This window comes from Mobula hypostoma, chromosome 26 (genome assembly GCF_963921235.1).
Source record: "Mobula hypostoma chromosome 26, sMobHyp1.1, whole genome shotgun sequence".
Taxonomy (NCBI): Eukaryota; Metazoa; Chordata; class Chondrichthyes; order Myliobatiformes; family Myliobatidae; genus Mobula; species Mobula hypostoma.
In genome coordinates, this window is record NC_086122.1 from 37,446,476 (window position 1) to 37,468,057 (window position 21,582).

Here is a 21,582-nt window from a genome sequence, read left to right on the forward strand (position 1 = left end):
TGCCATCAGATTTCTGAATGGACATTGACCCTATGAACACTGCCTCACTACTTACCTAATTTATATATATACTTCATTCCGTAAGTCACAGTTTTTATTATAATGTATTGCAATGTACTGATGCCACAAACAACACATTTCATGACATATTCCTGTCATATTAAACCTGATTCTGATTCTGACTCTGAACAGGTTTGAGTTTGGACTAGGGCAGCAGGTTTTCCATGACACCAAGGTTACAGAGGTTAGAATGAGAAAGAGCATCCAAAGATATATTGGAACAATTATCTCCAAAGGTAACAGAGGCATGGATGAGTATTCCAACAGAAAATGATGTCAGCAAAGTCATGGTGATACAATATAGGAACGGGGAATCTTTGCAATAGGTCTAATCAGGGCCAAATACAACAGCAAGATTATGAGCCATCTGGATCATGATTAGACATTCGCCAAGAGAAGGGTGGTGCTCTTGCCTTTGTAGGAGCTCTGATGATCAGGGTCGACCTTGGATGTTGCATCCTAACTGTCTACACAAGCCAGGGCAGTACGATACGGAGAGAAAGCTGTTGCCCGTGCAGCAGGCTCCCCCCGCCCCCCGACTCCACGGAGCTGATGAATGCAATGGGACAGCAGGGACCAAATACAATTTGGCAGCAGCTTCGCAGCAGTTGCCAGTCAACATTTAACTTAACATTGGACTGCCTTAGGGACTCCAGCTCTGGATTTTTCCCTCAAAGTTTATGCCCGAAGCCTTTCCCATGAGTAGGTGTAGCTACAAAGCAGCGAAGGTTTGAGATGAGAGTTTTCCTTCTCCAAGGTGAACTGACAACCACGGCTGATGAGCCCAATCTGCCCAAAGCGACTGGTTTTAAGGCACCAGCAACCAACATCTTCCCCTTCTCCTGTCAGTAGAAACAGTTCCACCAGACTTAGCAGCTAAGCCACACGTGAAGGCCAGGAGCGGGACTTGGTTGTCAGAGGCTACTTGAGCCTCATGCCATTGGGAGCATTTAACTGATAGTGGGAGCTTATTCTCACTACCTCCCCCGGCTATGACAACATCAAGGGAACACCGCTGTTGCCGAGGGAGCATATCTTATAACATAGACCAAAGGTAATGGGTTGCTCTCTCTGAAGGTTTAAGTGGAGGGAATTTCTGCTCACCTACAGTGGGATGTTGGATCTTGCAGGAAATGGTGGAAAATAAAAACAGTTTCTTGTGAGGTAGAGATGGATGATATTAGCATAAGCAGACACAAGGACCTATTGTCCTGTGAGTAATATCCTTCTGAATGTAGGTTCTCACAACGGGAATAACTGGTACTAACCAGGAAGCAGCACTAGGTGAAGAGAAACCAGGATCCACCAGCCATCAAAATTATATTCTCTACCATAAAGCCCAAAGACAAGTTCATATATCAGCGTACATTTGACTGATTTTCCAATTGATTGATTTCATCTGTATTGCGTTGACTGTGTCCATTTGACCGCAATAATTAATTTCAAAGTACATTTACTGTCAGAGTATGGACTATATACAACTTCGAGGTTTGTCTTCTTGTAGGCAGCCACCAAACAAAGAAACCCAATAGAACTCATTAAAATAACTCCATACAACAAAGACTATCAAACACCCGATGTGTGTGTAACGCATTGTAAGGTTTCACTGCTAATGTAATGGTTTCCCTGTAGAGCAACGTTTGGGTTATGACTAGAGATAGCAGGGGTTTGGAATGTGCACCATCCAGTGAGAGGTGTGTTATTCTTTCTTGTGGGGCTGGGAACAGGGATTTTGCAGTCTTTTGTCAGTGAGAGATAAAGAAAGAAGACGGGAATGGAGAGAGTTGGTAGACCGGCGGAAGGAATGGACTCAGGGTGAGGGTCCGATGGTCAGTTACGCTTGGAGGAGGAGATCGATGGGGACCGAATGGACGGAACCGTGAGCCCAACATGTGCTTTAGACTCTTTCATTAAAATGGGCCCCTTTCCTTTTTATTTTCTTCACTAACCCTATAGTCAGATTAAGATTTATGAAGTCCAATCGTTTAATTGCATACTGTGTACTCTCTGATATTTTGCGGCTCGGATTTGTAACCGAGCAACACATCACGCAGCCTCCACACAAACGAGATTTCTCAGCTTGGCTGGGCCAGGGGCTGTCTTCCCCTGGACAAACGCGTGCTGGCCGAACCTATGGGTTACATGAGTAAAAAAGAGCAAATCGTGCAAACTATAAAAAAGTAAACAAATAGCATTTTTTTTCCAACAGCTTGTACATGGTTTGAAGCAATTTCTTTCCACAAATTTGTGTTGATCTCCTTTAAGATTGGGGGATGAGGGGATAAAATCAATCAATGCTAATTTTAGATGAGAGATAAAAAGAATATAAACTGAAATGAAAAACTGCGAAATAATGATTATATGTCACGAAAGGGGATGAGTTAATTGTTTCAGCACAACTAGCTCTTATCTAACCTTATTTCCTATAACACAGGGATTTCAATTCCACCATTTTCGATGCAAACAGACAAAACAATGGTTTATTGATTTTCCTGGGATCACTGTGTGTACTGAGAGTTAAAAACCTCGTGATCATATTTCAGATGCAGAAAGGGGTGGCTGAGTGGTGGGGGGGGGGTGGTTTGGTAACATGTACAAGGTAGAACGTTCAAAATAAATTTACTAATAAAGTACATATATGTCACCAATACAAACCTGAGATTCATTTTATTGCGAGCCATCACAGTAAATCCAAGAAACATAATTGAATCAGCGAAAGATCTCACCCCGCAGGATGGACGAACAACCAACGTGCAAAAGACAACAAACTGTGTGAATACAAAAAGAAAGAAATAACAATAACAAATAAACCAAGTATACTGTAAATATCGATAATAGATTACAGAGATATTAAACTCCAAACATACCATCGACAGGACGATGGAGACGGAAGTTCATCAATGGTCTATACTCTACTGGGAAATAAGGACCCAAGAAGAAGATCTTCTTCTGAGAAGAAAATGAAGATGAAGAATCCTTGCAAGTGGGTTCAGTGATGGGGCGAGAAAAGTTGGGAATAAGTTGTAGAAACCCTCAAGCGCCTTTGGAAAACTCTTCAGCATCGAGATGAATCCTGGCAAATAAAAACTGCTTAATGAGTTTCCTGCTGACATTTGTGCAAAAACGTTGTATCCGTTCAGCTTATAAAGGAGCCCAGCTGGATGCAATGACCTGGAAGCTATATAGAAGTTGTTTAAATATGAGTGAAACTGGACATTTCCCTCATTTCTTTGTTGATTTAGCAGGAAAACTTTTTCAGACTTGAAAATAGAAGGAGGAAATAGGAAACAGTGCAGAACTAATAAAATTCATTTTATTCACTTCTTCCAAAATAATCATCTTATGTTTGCTGCTCGTTCAGTGGCACTAGTGTTTAGATCGCTTGTTTTGTGTAAGATACTGTAGATGACAACAAAATTCACCATGAATGATACTGCTTCTCATTATTACCTGTTTATCATTGCTGGGAAATATTACAAACTCTAATGTAAGGACCCATCAGTAGAATAATTTTGTAATACAGTGGATTCCAATTATTTGGGCCATTGGTTTAATCGGGTCACCTGCTTATTCGGGTCAACACTTCAAGAACAAATAGCAATTGTGAAAACAGCCAGGATTCCCTTCATTTATTTGGGACAGTTATGGCACTTAATTAGGACTGTAACATCAGATGAGCGCTGTTAAACACTACCCTGTGCTTAGAGCAAAGAGTTTTTAAATAGTGAATGGAGATGAGGAGGTATCTCTTTAGCCACAGAGTGGTGAATCTGTGGAATTCATTGCCACAGGTAGCTATGGGGCCAAGTCATTGGGTATACTTAAGGCAGGGGTTGATGCATTCTTGATTAGCCAGGGTGTGAAAGATACGGGACGAAGGCAGGAGATTGGGGCTGAGAGAGAAATGGATCAGCCATGGTGAAATGGCGGAGCAGACTCGATGGGCCAAATGGCCTAATTCTGCTCCTATATCTTATAGTCTAATGGTTTTACAGTTGCAAGTGCTTGCGTTTAATAAGCAGCTATTTTCTTCACTGGTAGCTAGTTAGGAATAAGCAGTAAGTCAATTCAGAACTGTTTAGCTCACTGCAGATTCAGACATTCAGGCTTGGAGATATCAGAATTAGCTAGGAGTGAAATTGAAATGATTTCACTACTTTAACAACTTAGGAACCATGAAGGATTTTAAGGTATTGATAATCATCTTGAATGTTACAATAAAGATGAAGATTTGCAGGATGCAATCATCAAAAGCTTTCAACGAAGGCAGTCCAGTATGTGCACTAGGTGTCTGCTGATTTTCCTCATTTACAGAAAATGTCTGAGCTAATTTTGTTGATTTATAGTCAATCAAAATAACACTTTAGCATGATTCCCCTGTCGATAACTATTAGGAACTAATACACAGTTTTATAGTACTGTAGTAGCATTAATAATGTTCTAATTTGTTTTGTATTTCATTTAAATACATATTTTGTTACTCAGTTAAATGGTAGTTTGCCCTTTTTTATATTTTTTAAATTATTTCCATGAAACTTCAGCCAATTGAGACAGCTGCTTCACTGAGCTGAAATGTACCGGTCCTGATGTTTCTCAATTAACTGGAATTCACTGTACTTGCTGTTTATTCTCAGGAGGTTAAATATGGGATGTTTGAAGGGATCTGAAAAACTTTTAGAAAGGACTTGCATTTCTGTTACCTCTTTCAATAAGTTGCAATGTTATCAGTTAATTCAGAGCAAATGCAGTAATGGTAGAATGCAGTTAAAATTTGTTTGCTTTGTCATCAGCCAATTTATTCATTTTTTGTGGGCATTGACTGTAAGTAGAAGAAACACAACAGAATAAGATGGCGGGGTGGAGACCTGTCTCTACCAAAGGAGGTGTAAGATGCTCCTTCCCTCCGCTAGCCTGCAGGTCACCCTTGGGCAAGGTGTAGCACCTGCTTAGCGCCCCCGCTCCTCCAGATCGGAGTCACATGAAGCCATGGGGGCAGCTTGTAGATCATTGAGTGACCTGCTGGTGGATATCACAAGTCACAAGTCCTGGTTATGTGGCCACGGACACCAGGCAGACAATTTCTGAAGAGTATTGATAAAGGCAGGAGACACCCAGCTTGAAAAGACAGTGCCCAGAAGAAAGCAATGGCAACCCACTTCTGTGGAAAAGTTTGCCAAGAACAATCATGGAAAGGCTATGATGGTCCATGTCACACGACACAGCACATAATGAATGAATGAACAACAGGATCAATGAAGACCACACTCCCCCCGGCAACCAATGTGCAAAAGACAGCAAACTGTGCAAATACAAAAAGAAAAAAAAGAAATGTTAATAATAAATAAATATCAATGGATATCGAGAACATGAGATGAAGAGTCCTTGAAAGTGAGTCCATGGGCTGTGGGGACATCTCAGTGATGGGGCGAGTAAAGCACTGAATGGCGAAGGAGAATCAACAGTGCTGCACGTTTCTAAATAGTGTTGAGTTCCTTGAATGTTGTTAGAGAGGATAAATACTCTATCAGATTCCTGAGTTATACCATATTGCAGATATTGGACGAGTCAAAAGGCAAGTTACTTCCATAGAACAGCTTGTTCCTTTCATTATAGCAAGTCAGTGGCTGGTCCAACATTTTGGAGACACAAGAGGCTCCCAGTGCTGCACACAGTCAACTGAAGGAGCTGTACAGGTCAAGCAGCATCTGGGTGGATGAAAGGAATTGTCCTGTTACAAGGTTTTGAGATGAAGCATTGAAAATTCCTTTCCTCCTACAGATGCTGCTCACTCTGTTGAGTTCCTCCAGCAATCTGCTTGTTGATCCACAGCATTTTGTTGTGAGGCAGGCCATGATGGTGAAACCACTGCTGTTTCTGACTTGGGATGATACAGTCATTGCAGATAATAAAATTCCCTACTTGCAAGATCAATCGGCATTCACAATAGAGGTGTGAAAGTCAATTGAAACAACCAGTGATAGTTTGAAGTTGGTAAAGCAATTGTCCTTTATTTGTTGGGTGTATATCACATCCTTCCATTATTCTTATCTCATCTGTCTCTGGCACCCCCTACAGTGTAAAGGAAAGCTATGTTCTTCTAGGTTGTCTACACACAGTCATTCTAATCTATCTGTCTGCAGTACGCAAGAGGTCTCACTTCAAAGGGCTCCCTTGTCGGGGTTTGGCTATAAACCACTACAGTCATTAACCCTTACCTCACCACAACTTCCACAATACGTAACGATGTGTTTGTTTTCCCAGGTTTCTGTGCAATTGGGCAGCGCCGGTGCCAGGCATCGTGATGGCTCCAGATCCGCATGGTATGATGTCTGCAGCTGGTCCTCTGCGGCTTCCTCAGTTGTTGCTGGCTGTGTCGGTTATTTTCCCACTGCTTCTCATCCTGGTCTTGGTCATCTGTGCTTTCTGCAGGAGGTATAAACTTGGAGTCTTTTGGAACTAGGACTTAGTCTTTTCCTCTCTGTGTCTGCATGAGTGTGCACCTTAACTTCAACACTAAGAATTGTGGTGTCACATCTTAACGTTACCTCTTAAAGATTAGTTTAATTTGTCAAATGTATATTGAAACATCAAAACGCAGAGTGAAATGTGTCATTTGCGTCAATGACTAGCACAATCCGGGAATGTGCTGGGCGCAGCCCACAATTGTCACATGCTCTTGGCACTAACATATTATGCCAATAACTCACTAACACTAACCCATTTGTCTTTGGAATGTGGGAGGAAACCAGAGCACCCAGAGGAAAGCCATGTAGTCATAGGAAAAACGTACAAACTCCTTACGCACAACAGTGGAATTGAACCGGGGTCGATGGTACTGTAGAACGTAATCTTATTAATTGCATAGATCATCCCAAAGCAGGTCATAGACAATTAAGTAATTTTCAAAAAATTGTCGCTACTACAGTATGACATAGAAAATAATGTGGTCGATTTGTGAATAGCAAACTACTGAAAACCACACTGTTACAATGACTAGATGGTGTTTTCCTTTTCAGGGTGCTGTCTTTATGATTTATTTCAGTCTGTGTCTTTATTGATGCTTGCTACCTGCTTGAGTGCTTGGAAGGGGGTGCTGATGCTTTTTTTGCTGGTGGGGGAGGGGGCATCATTGCTTTGCTGCTGCTTACGTGTGGGGGGGGAGCTGGGGGAGGGCTTTGAGGTTCTAACATTTAACTGTCATTCATCCTTTGGGGTACTCCTTTGTTTTCATGGATGGTTGCGAAGAAAACGAATTTCAGGATGTATATTGTATACATTTCTCTGACATTGCATGTACCTTTGAAACCTTTGAATAAGGTAAATATTGCTCTGGACACCATATTAATTGAGTATGGTGTTGGATCCCACTGTTCAATACTTAGATTGGACTGTTTAATTGTTATTTTCTTTGCTGTTTAACTATTAAATATCTGCTATTTTAAATAGTTCTTGTATATATACAAATAACTGCAAGTTTAATATGCCTCTAGTGGTTATAGAAAGTGAACGAGGTCCTCAATGAATACTTCTCTTCGGTACTCACCAATGAGAGGGAACTTGAGGACAATATGAGTGAAGTTGATGTTCTGGAGCATGTTGATATTAAGGGAGAGGAGGTGTTGGAGTTGTTAAAATACATTAGGACGGATAAGTCCCCGGGTCCTGGCAGAATATTCCCCAGGCTGCTCCACGAGGCGAGGGAAGAGATTGCTGAGCCTCTGGCTAGGATATTTATGTCCTCATTGTCCACGGGAATAGTACCGGAGGATTGGAGGGAGGCGAATGTTGTCCCCTTGTTCAAAAAAGGTAGTAGGAATAGTCCGGGTAATTATAGACCAGTGAGCTTTATGTCTGTGGTGGGAAAGCTGTTGGAAAAGATTCTTAGAGATAGGATCTCTGGGCATTTAGAGAATCATGGTCTGACCAGGGACAGTCAGCATAGTTTTGTGAAGGGCAGATCGTGTCTAACAAGCCTGATAGAGTTCTTTGAGGAGGTGACCAGGCATATGGATGAGGGTGGTGCAGTGGATGTGATCTACATGGATTTTAGTAAGACATTTGACAAGGTTCCACACAGTAGGCTTATTCAGAAAGTCAGAAGGTATGGGATCCAGGGAAATCTGGCCAGGTGGATTCAGAATTGGCTTGCCTGCAGAAGGCAGAGGGTGGTGGTGGAGGGAGTACATTCAGATTGGAGGGTTGTGACTAGTGGTGTCCCACAAACATCTGTTCTGGGACCTCTACTCTTCGTGATTTTTATTAACGACCTGGATGTGGGGGTAGAAGGGTGGGTTGGCAAGTTTGCAGATGACACAAAGATTGGTGGTGTTGTAGATAGTGTAGAGGATTGTCGAAGATTGCAGAGAGACATTGATAGGATGCAGAAGTGGGCTGAGAAGTGGCAGATTGGGTTCAACCCGAAGAAGTGTGAGGTGGTACACTTTGGAAGGACAAACTCCAAGGTAGAGTACAAAGTAAATGGCAGGATACTTGGTAGTGTGGATACTTGATACATGTCCACAGATCCCTGAAAGTTGCCTCACAGGTGGATAGGGTAGTTAAGAAAACTTATGGGGTGTTAGCTTTCATAAGTCGAAGGATAGAGTTTAAGAGTTGCGATGTAATGATGCAGCTCTATAATACTCTGGTTAGGCCACACTTGGAGTACTGTATCCAGTTCTCGTCGCCTCACTATAGGAAGGACGTGGAAGCATTGGAAAGGGTACAGAGGAGATTAACCAGGATGTTTCCTGGTTTAGAAAGTATGGATTATGATCAGAGATTAAGGGAGCGAGGGCTTTACTCTTTGGAGAGAAGGAGGATGAGAAGAGACTTGATAGAGGTGTACAAGATAATAAGAGGAATAGATAGAGTGGATAGCCAGCACCTCTTCCCCAGGGCACCACTGTTCAATACAAGAGGACCTGGCTTTAAGGTAAGGGGTGGGAAGTTCAAGGGGGATATTAGAAAATGGTTTTTTTACTCAGAGAGTGGTTGGTGCATGGAATGCACTGCCTGAGTCAGTGGTGGAGGCAGATACACTAGTGAAATTTAAGAGACTATTAGACAGGTATATGGAGGAATTTAAAGTGTGGGGGTGTTATATGGAAGGCAGGGTTTGAGGGTCGGCACAACAGTTTGGGCCGAAGGGCCTGTAATGTGCTGTACTATTCTATGTTCTATGTTCTAAAGTGTAATTGTGGAAAGCTTCTGTGTTCTGGTTTTCTCATTGGTTTACTCTTATCTATAAGTTTGAATGGAATTTTCCTTATTTATAGGTATAAAATAGCTAAGCCCAAAGCAGTTTCATCTTCTTAGTTCTTCATTCTTTTGTCTCCCTCTTTGCTTAGTCAACCTCAATCACTGCCTTGCAATTTTCCTTTGTTCTATCAACTCTTAATAAAACTATTGTGGAGCAACAGGTTTTGTACCTCTTTCCTGACTTCTGAAAGAACCTTGGAATAAACGCCAGAATCTAATGATTGCAATCTATTCAACCGGGAAATTCATAGTTTACTATCTCTTTTTGGGGATGCAAATGTGTGTATTAATGTCACATTTTGCAAGCAATGCAGGATTTAGAAGTATAATCATTGAGGTAATGTACGAATACATTTGTGCACCACAGGATACCACAAGCAGCAGTGTAACAGCCACTGGAAAATTTGCTTTGATATTGTTGGTGGAGGAATAAGTGTTGGCCAGGTTACAGGAAAAAACTCCTTTTTAAAAGCACTGCCATTAGGTCAATGGGATCCACCAAGACACATGTCTCTACTTGGTTGGGACTTTCCCAGCCAGAGTATTAGTCCTGCACTGCATCTCAGGTAGGACACTGAGGAGTGCAGTGGAACAAAAGAATCTGGGAATACAGGTGCATAGTTCTTTGAACACGCCATCACAGGTAGATAGGGTTACAAAGAAAGCTTTTGCCACATTGGCCTTCATAAATCAAAGTATTGAGTGCAGGAGATGGAATGTTATGTTGAAGTTGTATTAGACAATGGTGAGGCCTGATTTGGAGTATTGTGTGCTGTTTTAGTCACCTACCTACAGGAAAAATGTAAGTAGGGTTGAAAGAGCACAGGGATGTTGCTGGGACTGGCTGGACCTGAGTTATAAGGAAAGATTGAATAGGTTAGGATTTTATTCTTTGGAATGTAGAAGATTGAGGGGAGATTTGATAAAGGTATACAAAGTTATGTGGAGTATAGATAAAGTAAATGCAAATAGGCTTTGACCACTGAGGTTTGATGGGACTATAACTAGAGGTCATGGGTTAAGGGTGAAAGGCATAAAGTTAAAGGGAAACATGACAGGAAACTTCTTCGCTCAGAGGGTTGTGAGAGTGTGGAACGAGCTGCCTGCACAAGTGGTGCGTGTGATTTTGATTGGAATGTTTAAGAGAAGTTTGGATAGGTATGTGGATGGGTGAGGTATGGATGGCTGTGGTCTGGGTGCAGGTCGATGGGACTAGGCAGTTTAAGTGGTTTGGCATGGACTAGATAGGCCAAAGGGCCTGTTCCTGTGCTATACTTTTCTATGACCCTATAGTGACCTTAAAAGCCTCCTGCCTTGTTCTATGTCAATATCCTCATCTAATTGTGAGGTCAGAGGAAGAGACGTTCGCTTATGTCTGCACGATCTGTGATGCAGAGCGCATCCGAATGCAACAAGCCCTGGATGATATACCACAGTAGTGTAGCAGTTAGCCCGACATGACTGCAGCTCGGGGTGTGGGAGCTCAGAGTTCAATCCCAGTGTCCTCTGTAAGGAGTGCTTGGGTCCTCAGGATTCCTTCAACAGTGCAAAGACGTACCGGGCAGTTTAATCGGTTGTCAGGGCTTGCTGAGTGATGTGGCTCAAAGGGCTGGAAGGGCCTCCTCTGTGCCGTATTTCCAAATAAATAAATCAGTCAATCAATCCAGACCTAAAATGTATGACAAAGGAGTCATACAATGATGATATCCATCATGAAAAATTGCAGCCACCACACCCCAACATTCAAAAGAATTCCCATTACCAAATCTCCCATTATCAATATCCCGGGGGGAGGGGGTTACATTTGACTGGAAACCAGTAGCCATACAAGGATAAAGAGATTAGATATTAGTTTTACTTGTCACGTGTATATTGAAACATACAGTGAAATGCAGCGTTTGCATCAAGTCAAATCAGCGAGGATTGTGATGGGCAGCCTGCGAGTGACACCATGCTTCTGATGCCAACACAGCATGTCCACAACTCACTAATCCTGACCGTATGTCTTTGGAATGTGGGAGGAAACCAGAGCACCCGGAGGAAACCCACACAGTTATAGAAATTTCTCCTTAGAGGCAATGGTGGGAATTGAACTCCTATCAGTGATAGCTGGTGCTGTAAAGTGCTGCGCTAACCGCTACACTACCCTGTCACCCTCACAAAATGTGGCTACAAGAGCTGGTCCGGAATGAATAATCCTGTAGCGAGTTACTCATCTGCTAACTCTTCAAAGCCGGTCCACCATATACAAGTCCAGAGTATGATGGAATACTTTCCACTTGCCTGGATGAGGGTAACTTCAACAATACACAGGATGCTTGACACCATAGAGTGTGCATCAGTCTGTTTGATAGACACACCATCCACATCCATTCGATCATAGAGCATGCATCAGTCCAGTTGATAGACACACCATCCACAACCATTCACTCATAGAGGATGTATCAGTCTGGTTGATAGACACACCATCCACAACCATTCACTCACTCAACCACAATGAGGGTATCAGCAATTTGGTACCACCTACAGATGCACTACAGTTCTTAGAAGTTCTTAGTCAGCACCTTCCAAAACTACGGCTTCCACCAGCTAGAAGAACCAGGACATTAAAAGCATGAGAACACCATCACTCAGAAATTGCCCTCCAATTGTACCATCTTGACTTGGAAATATATCGCTGTTCATTCTCCGTCGCTGGGTCAAAATCTTGGAATTCTCTCCTGAACATATACCCACACCTCAAGAACTGTAGTGTTTCAAGCAAAGACCTACCACCACCCTCTCAATGGCAACTAGGCATGGGCAATTAAATGTTGGCTTGGTGTCACTTTGAATGCATTAATCCTGCCGACCAGATCTAACAACTTCCAAATGCTCCATCTCTCTCTAGGTTAGGAAGTTCTTCCGAGTTCACTATTTGATTCAGTTTTGCATTTGTGGGTCCTCCTATAAGTGGAAACTCTGTACATCTTCTCCAGCAAAGCCTTCCGAAACCTTGAAAGATTGCTCTCCCTCTGTTCGCAAGAGCAAAGAAACAGAAGTTTGTTCAGAACTTCAACTGTTCCCACCTCCTCTTTGTGACTTTACACAAGGAAATCCCCTGTACCTCTTTCAGTGCCTTTTAGGACATAGAGTCCAGAACTATATACACCACTAATTGTCACACTGACATTTGGGAAATCTCACGGATTTCCATGGCCCTCGGTCTGCTTGTGATTGACCAGCAGAGTGTGACTTCTTTAGCTGATCTACTGTAAGCCTTCCATTCTAAAAGGAAACAGGAAGTACATGTTTGGTAATTGATCATGGAAAGTTAGAGTAGTGTATGTTTTCCACCACAAAAATTTATGGTTCTTGCAGCAGATTTGGCTGATATTATTGAGGCCATTTGAATTCTATTATTTTTCTGCTCCACCTTGTCAAGGATTGGAGCTTCTCGCCTCTGGATGTAATCCTATGGATTACATCACGTGATCTCTCCCACATGATATCATCCACAGGATTAATGAACACCCATTTAGAATGGAGATGAGGAGGAATTTCTTTAGCCAGAGGATGCTGAATCTGTGGAATTCATTGCCACAGACGGCTGTGGAGGCCAAGTCATTGGGTATATTTAGGGTAGAGGTTACTAGATTCTTGAATACTCAGGGCTTGAAGGGTTATGGAGAGAAGGCAAGAGACTGAGGCTGAGAGGGGTGGTTCAGCCAAGATGGCCTAATACAGCTACTTTTCCTTATGGTCTTATGTGGGACCTCTCCTGTGTGCTTTGCTATCGATTGCCTTGTATGCCTGCCTGTCTTCTCCAGATCTCCATTACCTCGTTCAATGCCACACAGCTGTAAAGCAAAAAGAATTTCTCTAATCCCAACTTTATTTTCATATTAAACAAGCAAAGGAAAATGAGAGATTTTACTGAATTCCTCGCTGGTAGCAATGACACAGAGATTTTGGGATTCCGTGGATATTTGTCACCCTCATTCCAAAAGACAGAGGTTTATCCACATTGTACACTGCTCCCAGAATTCACTTCCTTTATGGCTGGGTTGAGTTCTTCTTCAATCTTAGCAACTTACTTTCAAATGTTACATCACCATACGAGGAGACATCATCAGTGTGCTGTTAGTTGTGGTGTGTCCTCCGAATGCTTGCCCTTTATGTACTTATCAATCAGCTGACTGGTTGTCATTTCGGAAACTCAGTTGTAACATAGGAGGAAATCTCATTGCTGATTGGTTGTGTATTGAACTTTGTGTGTTGTGGTCTGGATTTTTGCCCACATTGGCTCATAGATAGGATTGAGATCGAATTTGTGTGTCTCTTGATTGTCATGGAAAGAGGCTAGAGACTAGGGATTATTCCCAATCACTTCCTTTATGGTCAATAGAACCGAATGTAATAAGTCAAAAGCACATTCACTACAGTACTGCAGATTTAATTTATGTACCAAAGATACCCCATTAATTTAAGAGTCAGGTTGGTTGGGCTCATGACTTATTGGTGGTAACTTGTGCGATGATATGCACACAGAGTCATTAACCTGGTGCTGTTCCCTTTTATCTCCCCTTCCTCATCATTTTCTGCTCACCAGACTTTCTGAGAGAGTGCGACGCTCTGATGGACAGTTGAAAGTGATGTTTATTGTAAGTAAAATTTACTTCATAGGTGGTGAGAATGAATGTAGTTCTTGCGAATTAATGGAATGGGAGCTTGATTGACAAAACAGACTTTTTCTGTGCTATATAAACTGCCTCCGTGACATGTACAATTTGGCCGGTGGTGTGGTGTCATCAGCAGTGGACTGTGGTCCTGGGTTCGAATCCGGCCAGCCCCTTGCATGCTTTCCAGCCAGCAACTCCGCCTCATAAAGAACAGACAAATGCTAAGGAAATGGTGAAAAACGCCACCTCGTGTGCCACAAGGTGCAGGAAAGGAACAACAGCAATGACGTGAACAAGGAGCATTCAGCTTGTTGACAGAAAGTTTTGAGTTTTAAAAAAGACTTGCATTAGTTTAGCACCTTTGTCAACCTTATGATTTCTCAAATTGCTTAAAAGCCAATGATGTCACCATCACTGAGTCGTACAGTACAGAAAGAGACACTGTGGCTCAACATGTCCCTGTTGACACAAAGGCCTATCTGAGCTAGTTCCTACGTGCCTGAATTTGAACCATATCCCCCTAAAGCTTCCCTACCCATGTAAAACATTTTCATTGTACCCAATTCACCACTTCGGCTGCCAATGTCTATATGGAAAATCCCGTCCCTTGTGCCCTCTAAGTCTTTCACCTCTCACCTTAAGCCAGTGCTTTCTCATTTTAGACCCTTCTACATTGGTAAGAAGACTCGTGAAAATCCCTCATAATTCGCCCCTCAGCTTCCTAAACTCTAGGATTAACAGTCCCAGCCTATCCAGCCTCTTCTTACAACTCAAACCCTCTGGTCCCAGCAACATCCTTTGCGAACATAGATTCTGCAGATGCTGGAAATGCAGAGCACACATACAAACTCAGCGGGTCAGGCTGAGACCCTTCTTCAGGACTGGAACAGTAGGGGGCAGAAGCCAGAATATTAATTTCCATCCGTAGCTGCTGCCTGGCCTGCCGTGTTACCCCACCGTTTTGTGTGTGTTGCTCGACATCCTTGTGCATCCTTTCTACAGCTCAGTTAAGCCTCACTTCCCTAGCTTCATCACATCCTTTCCAACCAGAACGGCACACGAAACTCCAAGTACATCCTCGCCATTGACCTGTACAGAAAGAGTACGGCACATTTACTGTGTCACTGTGACAGTCACTTTGCAACTACGAGGAGATATCTCAGAGTTGAAAGTTCAGAATTTGACTGCCAGTGTCAGACTGCTACCCACTGTGTTATAGTTAAAATTGAATGGACCCAGGTCGCTGAATGGACCTGGGTCACTGAATGGACCCGGGTCAGTGAATGGACTCAGGTCGCTGAATGGACCCGGGTCGCTAAATGGACCCGGGTCAGTGAATGGACTCAGGTCGCTGAATGGACCAAATAGCCTAAGCTATTTCAAACTGTTTGATTATTCAGAAACAGTCTATTAGAGTCATAGAAAAGTACAGCACACAAACAGGCCCTTTGGCCTATCTAGCCCATGCTGAAACGTTTAAACCGCCTACTCCCAGTGACCTGCACTGAGACCATAGCCCTGCTTATCCCTGCCATCCATGCACCTATCCAAACTGCTCTTAAACCTTGAAATTAAAATCGCACGCGCCACTTACACTGGCAGATTGTTCCACACTCTCACCACCTTCCGAGTGATCAGGTTTCCCCTCATGTTCCCCTTAAACTTTCACCTTTGACCCTTAACCCATGACCCTTAGTTGTAGTCTCACCCAACCTCAGTGGAATAAAGAGCCTGCCTGCATTTACTCTACCTATACCCCTCATGATTTTACAGAAGTTAATGTAACTAAGAGAGTCAAGATGAGGGCACCGGGGACTATTTGAGGTTGAATGACAACAAGATGAATAGGGGATTTTTAGTAGGTGAAATGCCTGTATGACGTGTGATTGTTGAGGTTGATTCCCTGACTAGGTTGTGAGGATCAAATTAGGATAGATTGTGGGGGTACTTCATTGTTAATCATTAACAAACAAAACTCAAAACAACTTTCAAACCCCATCTGTCCTTTTCACTCCGCAGAAGAGTAACAGTGGTTCTGTTCGATTCAGCAACGATCTGGACTGTACAAGTGAAAAAGGAATAATTACAGAGACAGTTGGTATGTAATGGTCACAGAATCCAGAACAGAGAAGCTTCCTGCTGATAAAAATGGTGGCGACTCAGGTTCAATTCCCACCACTGCCTATAGGAGTTTGTACGTTCTCCCCGTGACTGTGTGGGTTTCCTCTCACAGTCCAAAGACGTACCAGTTGGTAGGTTAATTGGTCATTGTAAATTGTCCTGTGATTAGGCTAGGATTAAATTGGGGATTGCTGGGTGGCCCGAAATGTCTATTCCGCGCTATTTTCCAATTTGAAAAAAAGAACCAATGGTTGATATTTATTAAGGTATTGGATGGCAGTGGACTAAAAATCATTCATGTGCTGATAAAGGAATTCAATCTGTCTACTGAAACCCCAGCTGGTTTTGCTCTAAACTTGAACCAGAGCTCCCTCTGCTGGCATTGTGGTCACAAAGCCTAACACAAGAGCTTCTGCAGTCACTGGAAATCCTGAGTAACGCCCACAAAATGCTGGAAGAACTCAGCAGGAAAGGCAGCAGCCGTGGAAAGCAAGAAAGTGTCGATGTTTCAGACCAAGGCCTGCTGAGCTGCTCCAGCATTTTGTGTGTCTTACAATTTTAAAAAAAATCGTTCACATCTTAAGTTCTTCCAAAGCATTTGCATCAAGAAAATGAGTGTAGTCACTGTTGTGATGTAGAACTTAAAATCTTATAAATAGAAAAATTCCAGAGCATAGGAACAGAATTAGGCCATTCGGCCCATTGAGTCTGCCCTGCCATTCCATCATGGCTGATTTATTTGTATATTATATATACAAGTTACTAACCTTCAACCTATGCTTTAGTTACCCATAATCCTAAAATGTGCTGATCTTCCATTGTTACCAGTTCCCTGACAATTATACTGAAATAATTTCATAACTTTATTGCCTCATATTAGTCCTTCAGGCACCTCCCCTTCCCAGCAGATTCACCATTCCCTGGAATATTACTGTTGCAGTTGGCCACACCCTTCCCTATGCAGCGCTGTGGATGACCATGGCCTTTGCTACAAGCACTCAAGCCTTTGAGCATTCTTCCTCTCACTTACGAGTCTATAAGCTAATTTTTTGCAGCTGGACATGTGTCCAAATCTTTACCTGCTTTTATTCTATTTCCCTTAATAAGATTAAGATTGCCGTGCTGACCAGCAATTCCCTGATTTGTCCGCAGCCTAATCAAAGGACAATTTACAAAGATCAATCAACTGGTAGATGTGGGAGGAAACCAGAGCACCTGGAGGAACCCATCCATCCCACAGGGAGAAAGTACAAACTCCTTACAGACAGTGGCGGGAATTGAACCCCAGTCACCTGTACTGTAAAGCGTTGTGCTAACCATTATGGTACCGTGCCACTCCATGAAAATGGACAGTCAACACTCAACTCTTCAGGACTGATGAAGTAGACCCAAAAACCTTGACTGTCAGTTTCCCTCCATGGATGCTACCTGAGCCAGTGACTTCCCCCAGCATTTTGTGTGTTGCTCCAGATTCCAACACTGGTGATCTCTCGCTCTTCCGTGTCCCCAACAGCCTTGCAAACTTTGAGTGACAAAATGCTTCCTGATGTGACACCTGTAAGGCTTGGTTTTAATTTCAAGGTTAATTTTGTTTGTCTTGGACTATCCCCTCCAAATAAATTTAATCTTCTCTAGCCTATTAACTCATATTAAACACTGCAATAAGAGCACCTCCTTAATCTTCTGCATTGAAGGGAACCATGGTTAGTCTATACAATGTAGCTGCACAACTTTCCCAATTTAGCCAAGGTATAATTCTGTCAAATCTGTTTACCATATTTACAAGACCAATAGGTTCTTACCGAGATGCAACTCAATTCAGATGTAAAATTTTTTAAATGGTTTTTGTAATTCCTAACAAAGTTGTGTATTAATTACAGGCATTCTCCTTGTACTTTACAAATTAAAATATTTATTCTGTTTTGGCATAAAGTTAACGGAGAATTACCATGACTAGCCAAGTGGATTCCATGTGGTGGAAACAAAAATTAGGAAGAAATGTCAGCTGAAAGACCACATACTTTGGTAGTTTTTCTTCTACTTGTCTATTTCTTGGTCAAATTAATGACTCGTGACTTTCCTTCCACAGACTTGCAGATGGTAACAGAGATCAATAAATCCCAAGTTGTCCAAAACATCCCAAGTACTCAGTTGACTAACCATGCAGGGAATGACATGAGCAACGATGAAAGTTTGTATGAAGAAGTGAGAGACATCCATTGGAACACAAACAGGGGAAGTCTAAGTGTACTGAAGCCAGATTGTACCAACCGATCTGAGGAAGTGCCCTCAGCAGAATTAAACTGTAACTCTGAGGTGAGGGAGCCTACAAGCGAGGAAACACAAGAACCGATTTATGCAAGAGTGGTCAAACAGAGGAACAAAGAGCATCAATCATTTGTTCAGGAGAGACCTAAAGTTGAAGATGAAGAGATGGTGGATGAGGCGCCACCAATCCCAAACAAGCATTTAGACGATGATGATTCAGCTCCATGATAAAGATATGAGGTAACAAAATCATTCCAATACAAGTCTATTTCAGCCGGTAAATCCTCCACCCAATAAAGCGTGGACAGCAAGGGAAGCAAGAGTATGTTTAGGTTTCCCTCTAAGGAAAGACTTGATGCCCAAGGCTAACAGATGTTTATAGATCATCATGCATCTTCTTCTTCATCTGCTGCCATGATTTTTTCCATAATCCTATCAGCTGGAGGGAGGAGGGGCAGAGATTCCAAGATTCTGGCCTTGTAATGTTGAAGGAACTTCAATTATATCAAATCAGTAACAATTAGGTACTTAGATGGAAATCTATAAAGTCCCAGGACTCACACCACCTGGCACTCAACGTCAGTAAGACGAAAGAGCTGATTGTGGACTTCAGGAAGGCTAAGATGAAGGAACACATACCAATTCTCATAGAGGGATCATAAGTGGAGAGAGTAAGCAGTTTCAAGTTCCTGGGTGTCAAGATCTCTGACAATCTAACCTGGTCCCAACATATTGATGTAGTTATAAAGAAGGCAAGACAGTGGCTATACTTCATTAGGAGTTTGAAGAGGTTTGGCATGACAACAAATACACTCAAAAACTTATATAGTTGTACCGTAGAGAATATTCTGACAGGCTGCATCACTGTCTGGTATGGAGGGGCTACTGCACAGGACTGAAGGAAGCTGCAGAGGGTTGTAAATTTAGTCAGCTCCATTTTGGGTACTAGCTTACAAAGTACCCAGGACATCTTTAGGGAGTGGTGTCTCAGAAAGGCAGTGTCCATTATTAAGGACATCCAGCACCCAGGGCATACCCTTTTCTGTTACCATCAGGGAGGAGGTACAGAAGCCTGAAGGCACACACTCAGCGATTCAGGAACAGCTTCTTCCCCTCTGCCATCTGATTCCTAAATGGACATTGAATCCATGGACACTACCTCACTTTTCTTAATATACAGTATTTCTGTTTTTTCACACTTTTTAAAAAATCTATTCAATATATGTATACTATAATTGATTTACTTGTTTATTTTTTTTCTTCTAAATTATGTATTGCATTGAAGTAATATCCCTTACGTATTGGAGGCTGACCTGTTAGATACTATTATGAGTACGAATCCTTTGATTAAGGGTTCTATTGGAAGAATTTATAATTTATTTTTACAATGGGATAAGCGTCCTTTATCTAAGATTAAACAGGATTGGGAAAAGGACCTTAATTTGACTTTTATGACGGAGGATTGGATGCGGATATTGAAGTTGGTTAACTCTTCTTCAATTTGTGCTAGCCATTCATTGATTCAATTTAAAATTGTACATGGTTATCATTTGATGAAGGAGAGACTTTCTAAAATCTTTCCTAATGTTGATAGTCATTGTGATAGATGTAAAACTGAGATAGCTACTCTGACACATATGTTTTGGTCTTGTTCTATATTGGAACAGTTCTGGAAGTCGGTTTTCCAAACAAGTTCTAAAACACTTAAAATTAATTTACAACCTAATAAATTAACTGTGCTGTTTGAAATAATTCCTCAAAATATTCATGGTATTTCTGTGTCTGACCAACATGTTATTGCATTTGTTACATTGATAGCTAGGAGGGCCATTTTGCTGAAGTGGAAGAATACATCAGCTCCCACTTTGTCACAATGGTTCTCTCAAGTGATGCTATGTCTTAGTTTGGAGAAAATTAGAAGTCGGACCTTTGAACCTTTATTTGATTTTGAGAAAAGATGGGGCTCATTTGCTCGTTATTATCATTTGAGTTAATTGATATAATTTTTCCACGATCTAATTGTAATTTTTTTTAGTATATTTTCTTTTCTTGCTGGCGGTTTGATGTTTATTTTTAGAAGCTTTTTGTATGACGCATGGCTCCGGGGTTGTTAATAACTTTCACGTCACATGCTGGTGATAATAAACCTGATTCTGATTCTGATTCAAGAACATTTACTATCCCTCAACCATCAGGTTCTTGAACAAAAGTGGATAACTACACTCACTTGCCCCATCATTGAAATATTCCTACAACCAATGATCTCACCTTAAGGACTCCTTATCTCATGTTTTCGCTATTTATTGCTATTTATTTATATTTGCATTTGCACAGTTTGTTGTCTTCTGCACTCTGGTTGATCTTTCATTGATCCTGTTATAGTTCCTATTCTATAGATTTGCTGAGTATGCCCGCAGGGAAATGAATCTCAGGGGTGTATATGGTGATATATATGTACTCTGATAATATGTACTTCCCACTGCTGCCTGTAAGGAGTTTGTACATTCTCCCCATGACCGCATAGGTTTCCTCTGGGTGCTCTGGTTTCCTCCCACAGTCCAAAGATGCACCGGTTCGTAGGTCAATTGGTCATTGTAAATTGTCCTGTGATTGGACTAGGGTTAAGTAGGGGGTTGCTGGGCAGTGCAGCTTGAAGGGCTGGAAGAGCCTGTTCCATGTTGTACCTCTAAATAAATAAATAAGATTTACTTTGAACTTCGAATTTTTGGAATTTACTTTGAACTAACAATCCAGCATTCAAATCTCACTATGGCGGCTGTGGAATTTAAAATTCGGTAAACATATGATTTTATTTTTCAATTTGTAGTCATTATCACTAGATTATTGTAAGAACCCACCTGGTTCACTGCCCACGTTGACAGTGTTGTTGCTTTTGAATGTCCTGAGGGGCTGGTGATTTTGTATGAAGTGGTGTTCATTATCTCTTCATTTGGTTTCCCACATATATTAGAAGGTGAACTGTTAACTAGACGACTCTTGACCTGGTCAGATGGATTTTGTTTACCCTTTTCCTAAACAACAGGATTTGTTCTTAAAAGGCATTTAAGGAAAACATAATCAACTAGTAACTGCTGTTCCATTTTTTTTTACTTCAAACAGCATTGCAGACCACACAGAATCTGTCTGCAAAATATGTAATTTCCTTTTGATGTAAGTTCATAAAATAGCTAAAGGAGAGGAGTGACAGGGG

At 41.8% G+C, this 21,582-nt stretch overlaps 1 protein-coding gene across 4 annotated transcripts in view; it reads left to right on the top strand.

The window, feature by feature from the left end:
- LOC134338262 (uncharacterized) overlaps nucleotides 1-21,582 on the top strand; it is a 37,366-nt gene that overhangs the window by 9,071 nt on the left and 6,713 nt on the right. For all 4 annotated transcript variants that reach the window (XM_063033977.1, XM_063033980.1, XM_063033979.1 and 1 more), the window contains 4 exons: nucleotides 6,322-6,492; nucleotides 13,913-13,964; nucleotides 16,002-16,080; nucleotides 18,193-18,611. In XM_063033977.1, the coding sequence (XP_062890047.1) occupies nucleotides 6,322-6,492; nucleotides 13,913-13,964; nucleotides 16,002-16,080; nucleotides 18,193-18,599 (709 nt within the window). In that variant the 3' untranslated portion in view covers nucleotides 18,600-18,611. The remainder of the gene's footprint in view (nucleotides 1-6,321; nucleotides 6,493-13,912; nucleotides 13,965-16,001; nucleotides 16,081-18,192; nucleotides 18,612-21,582) is intronic.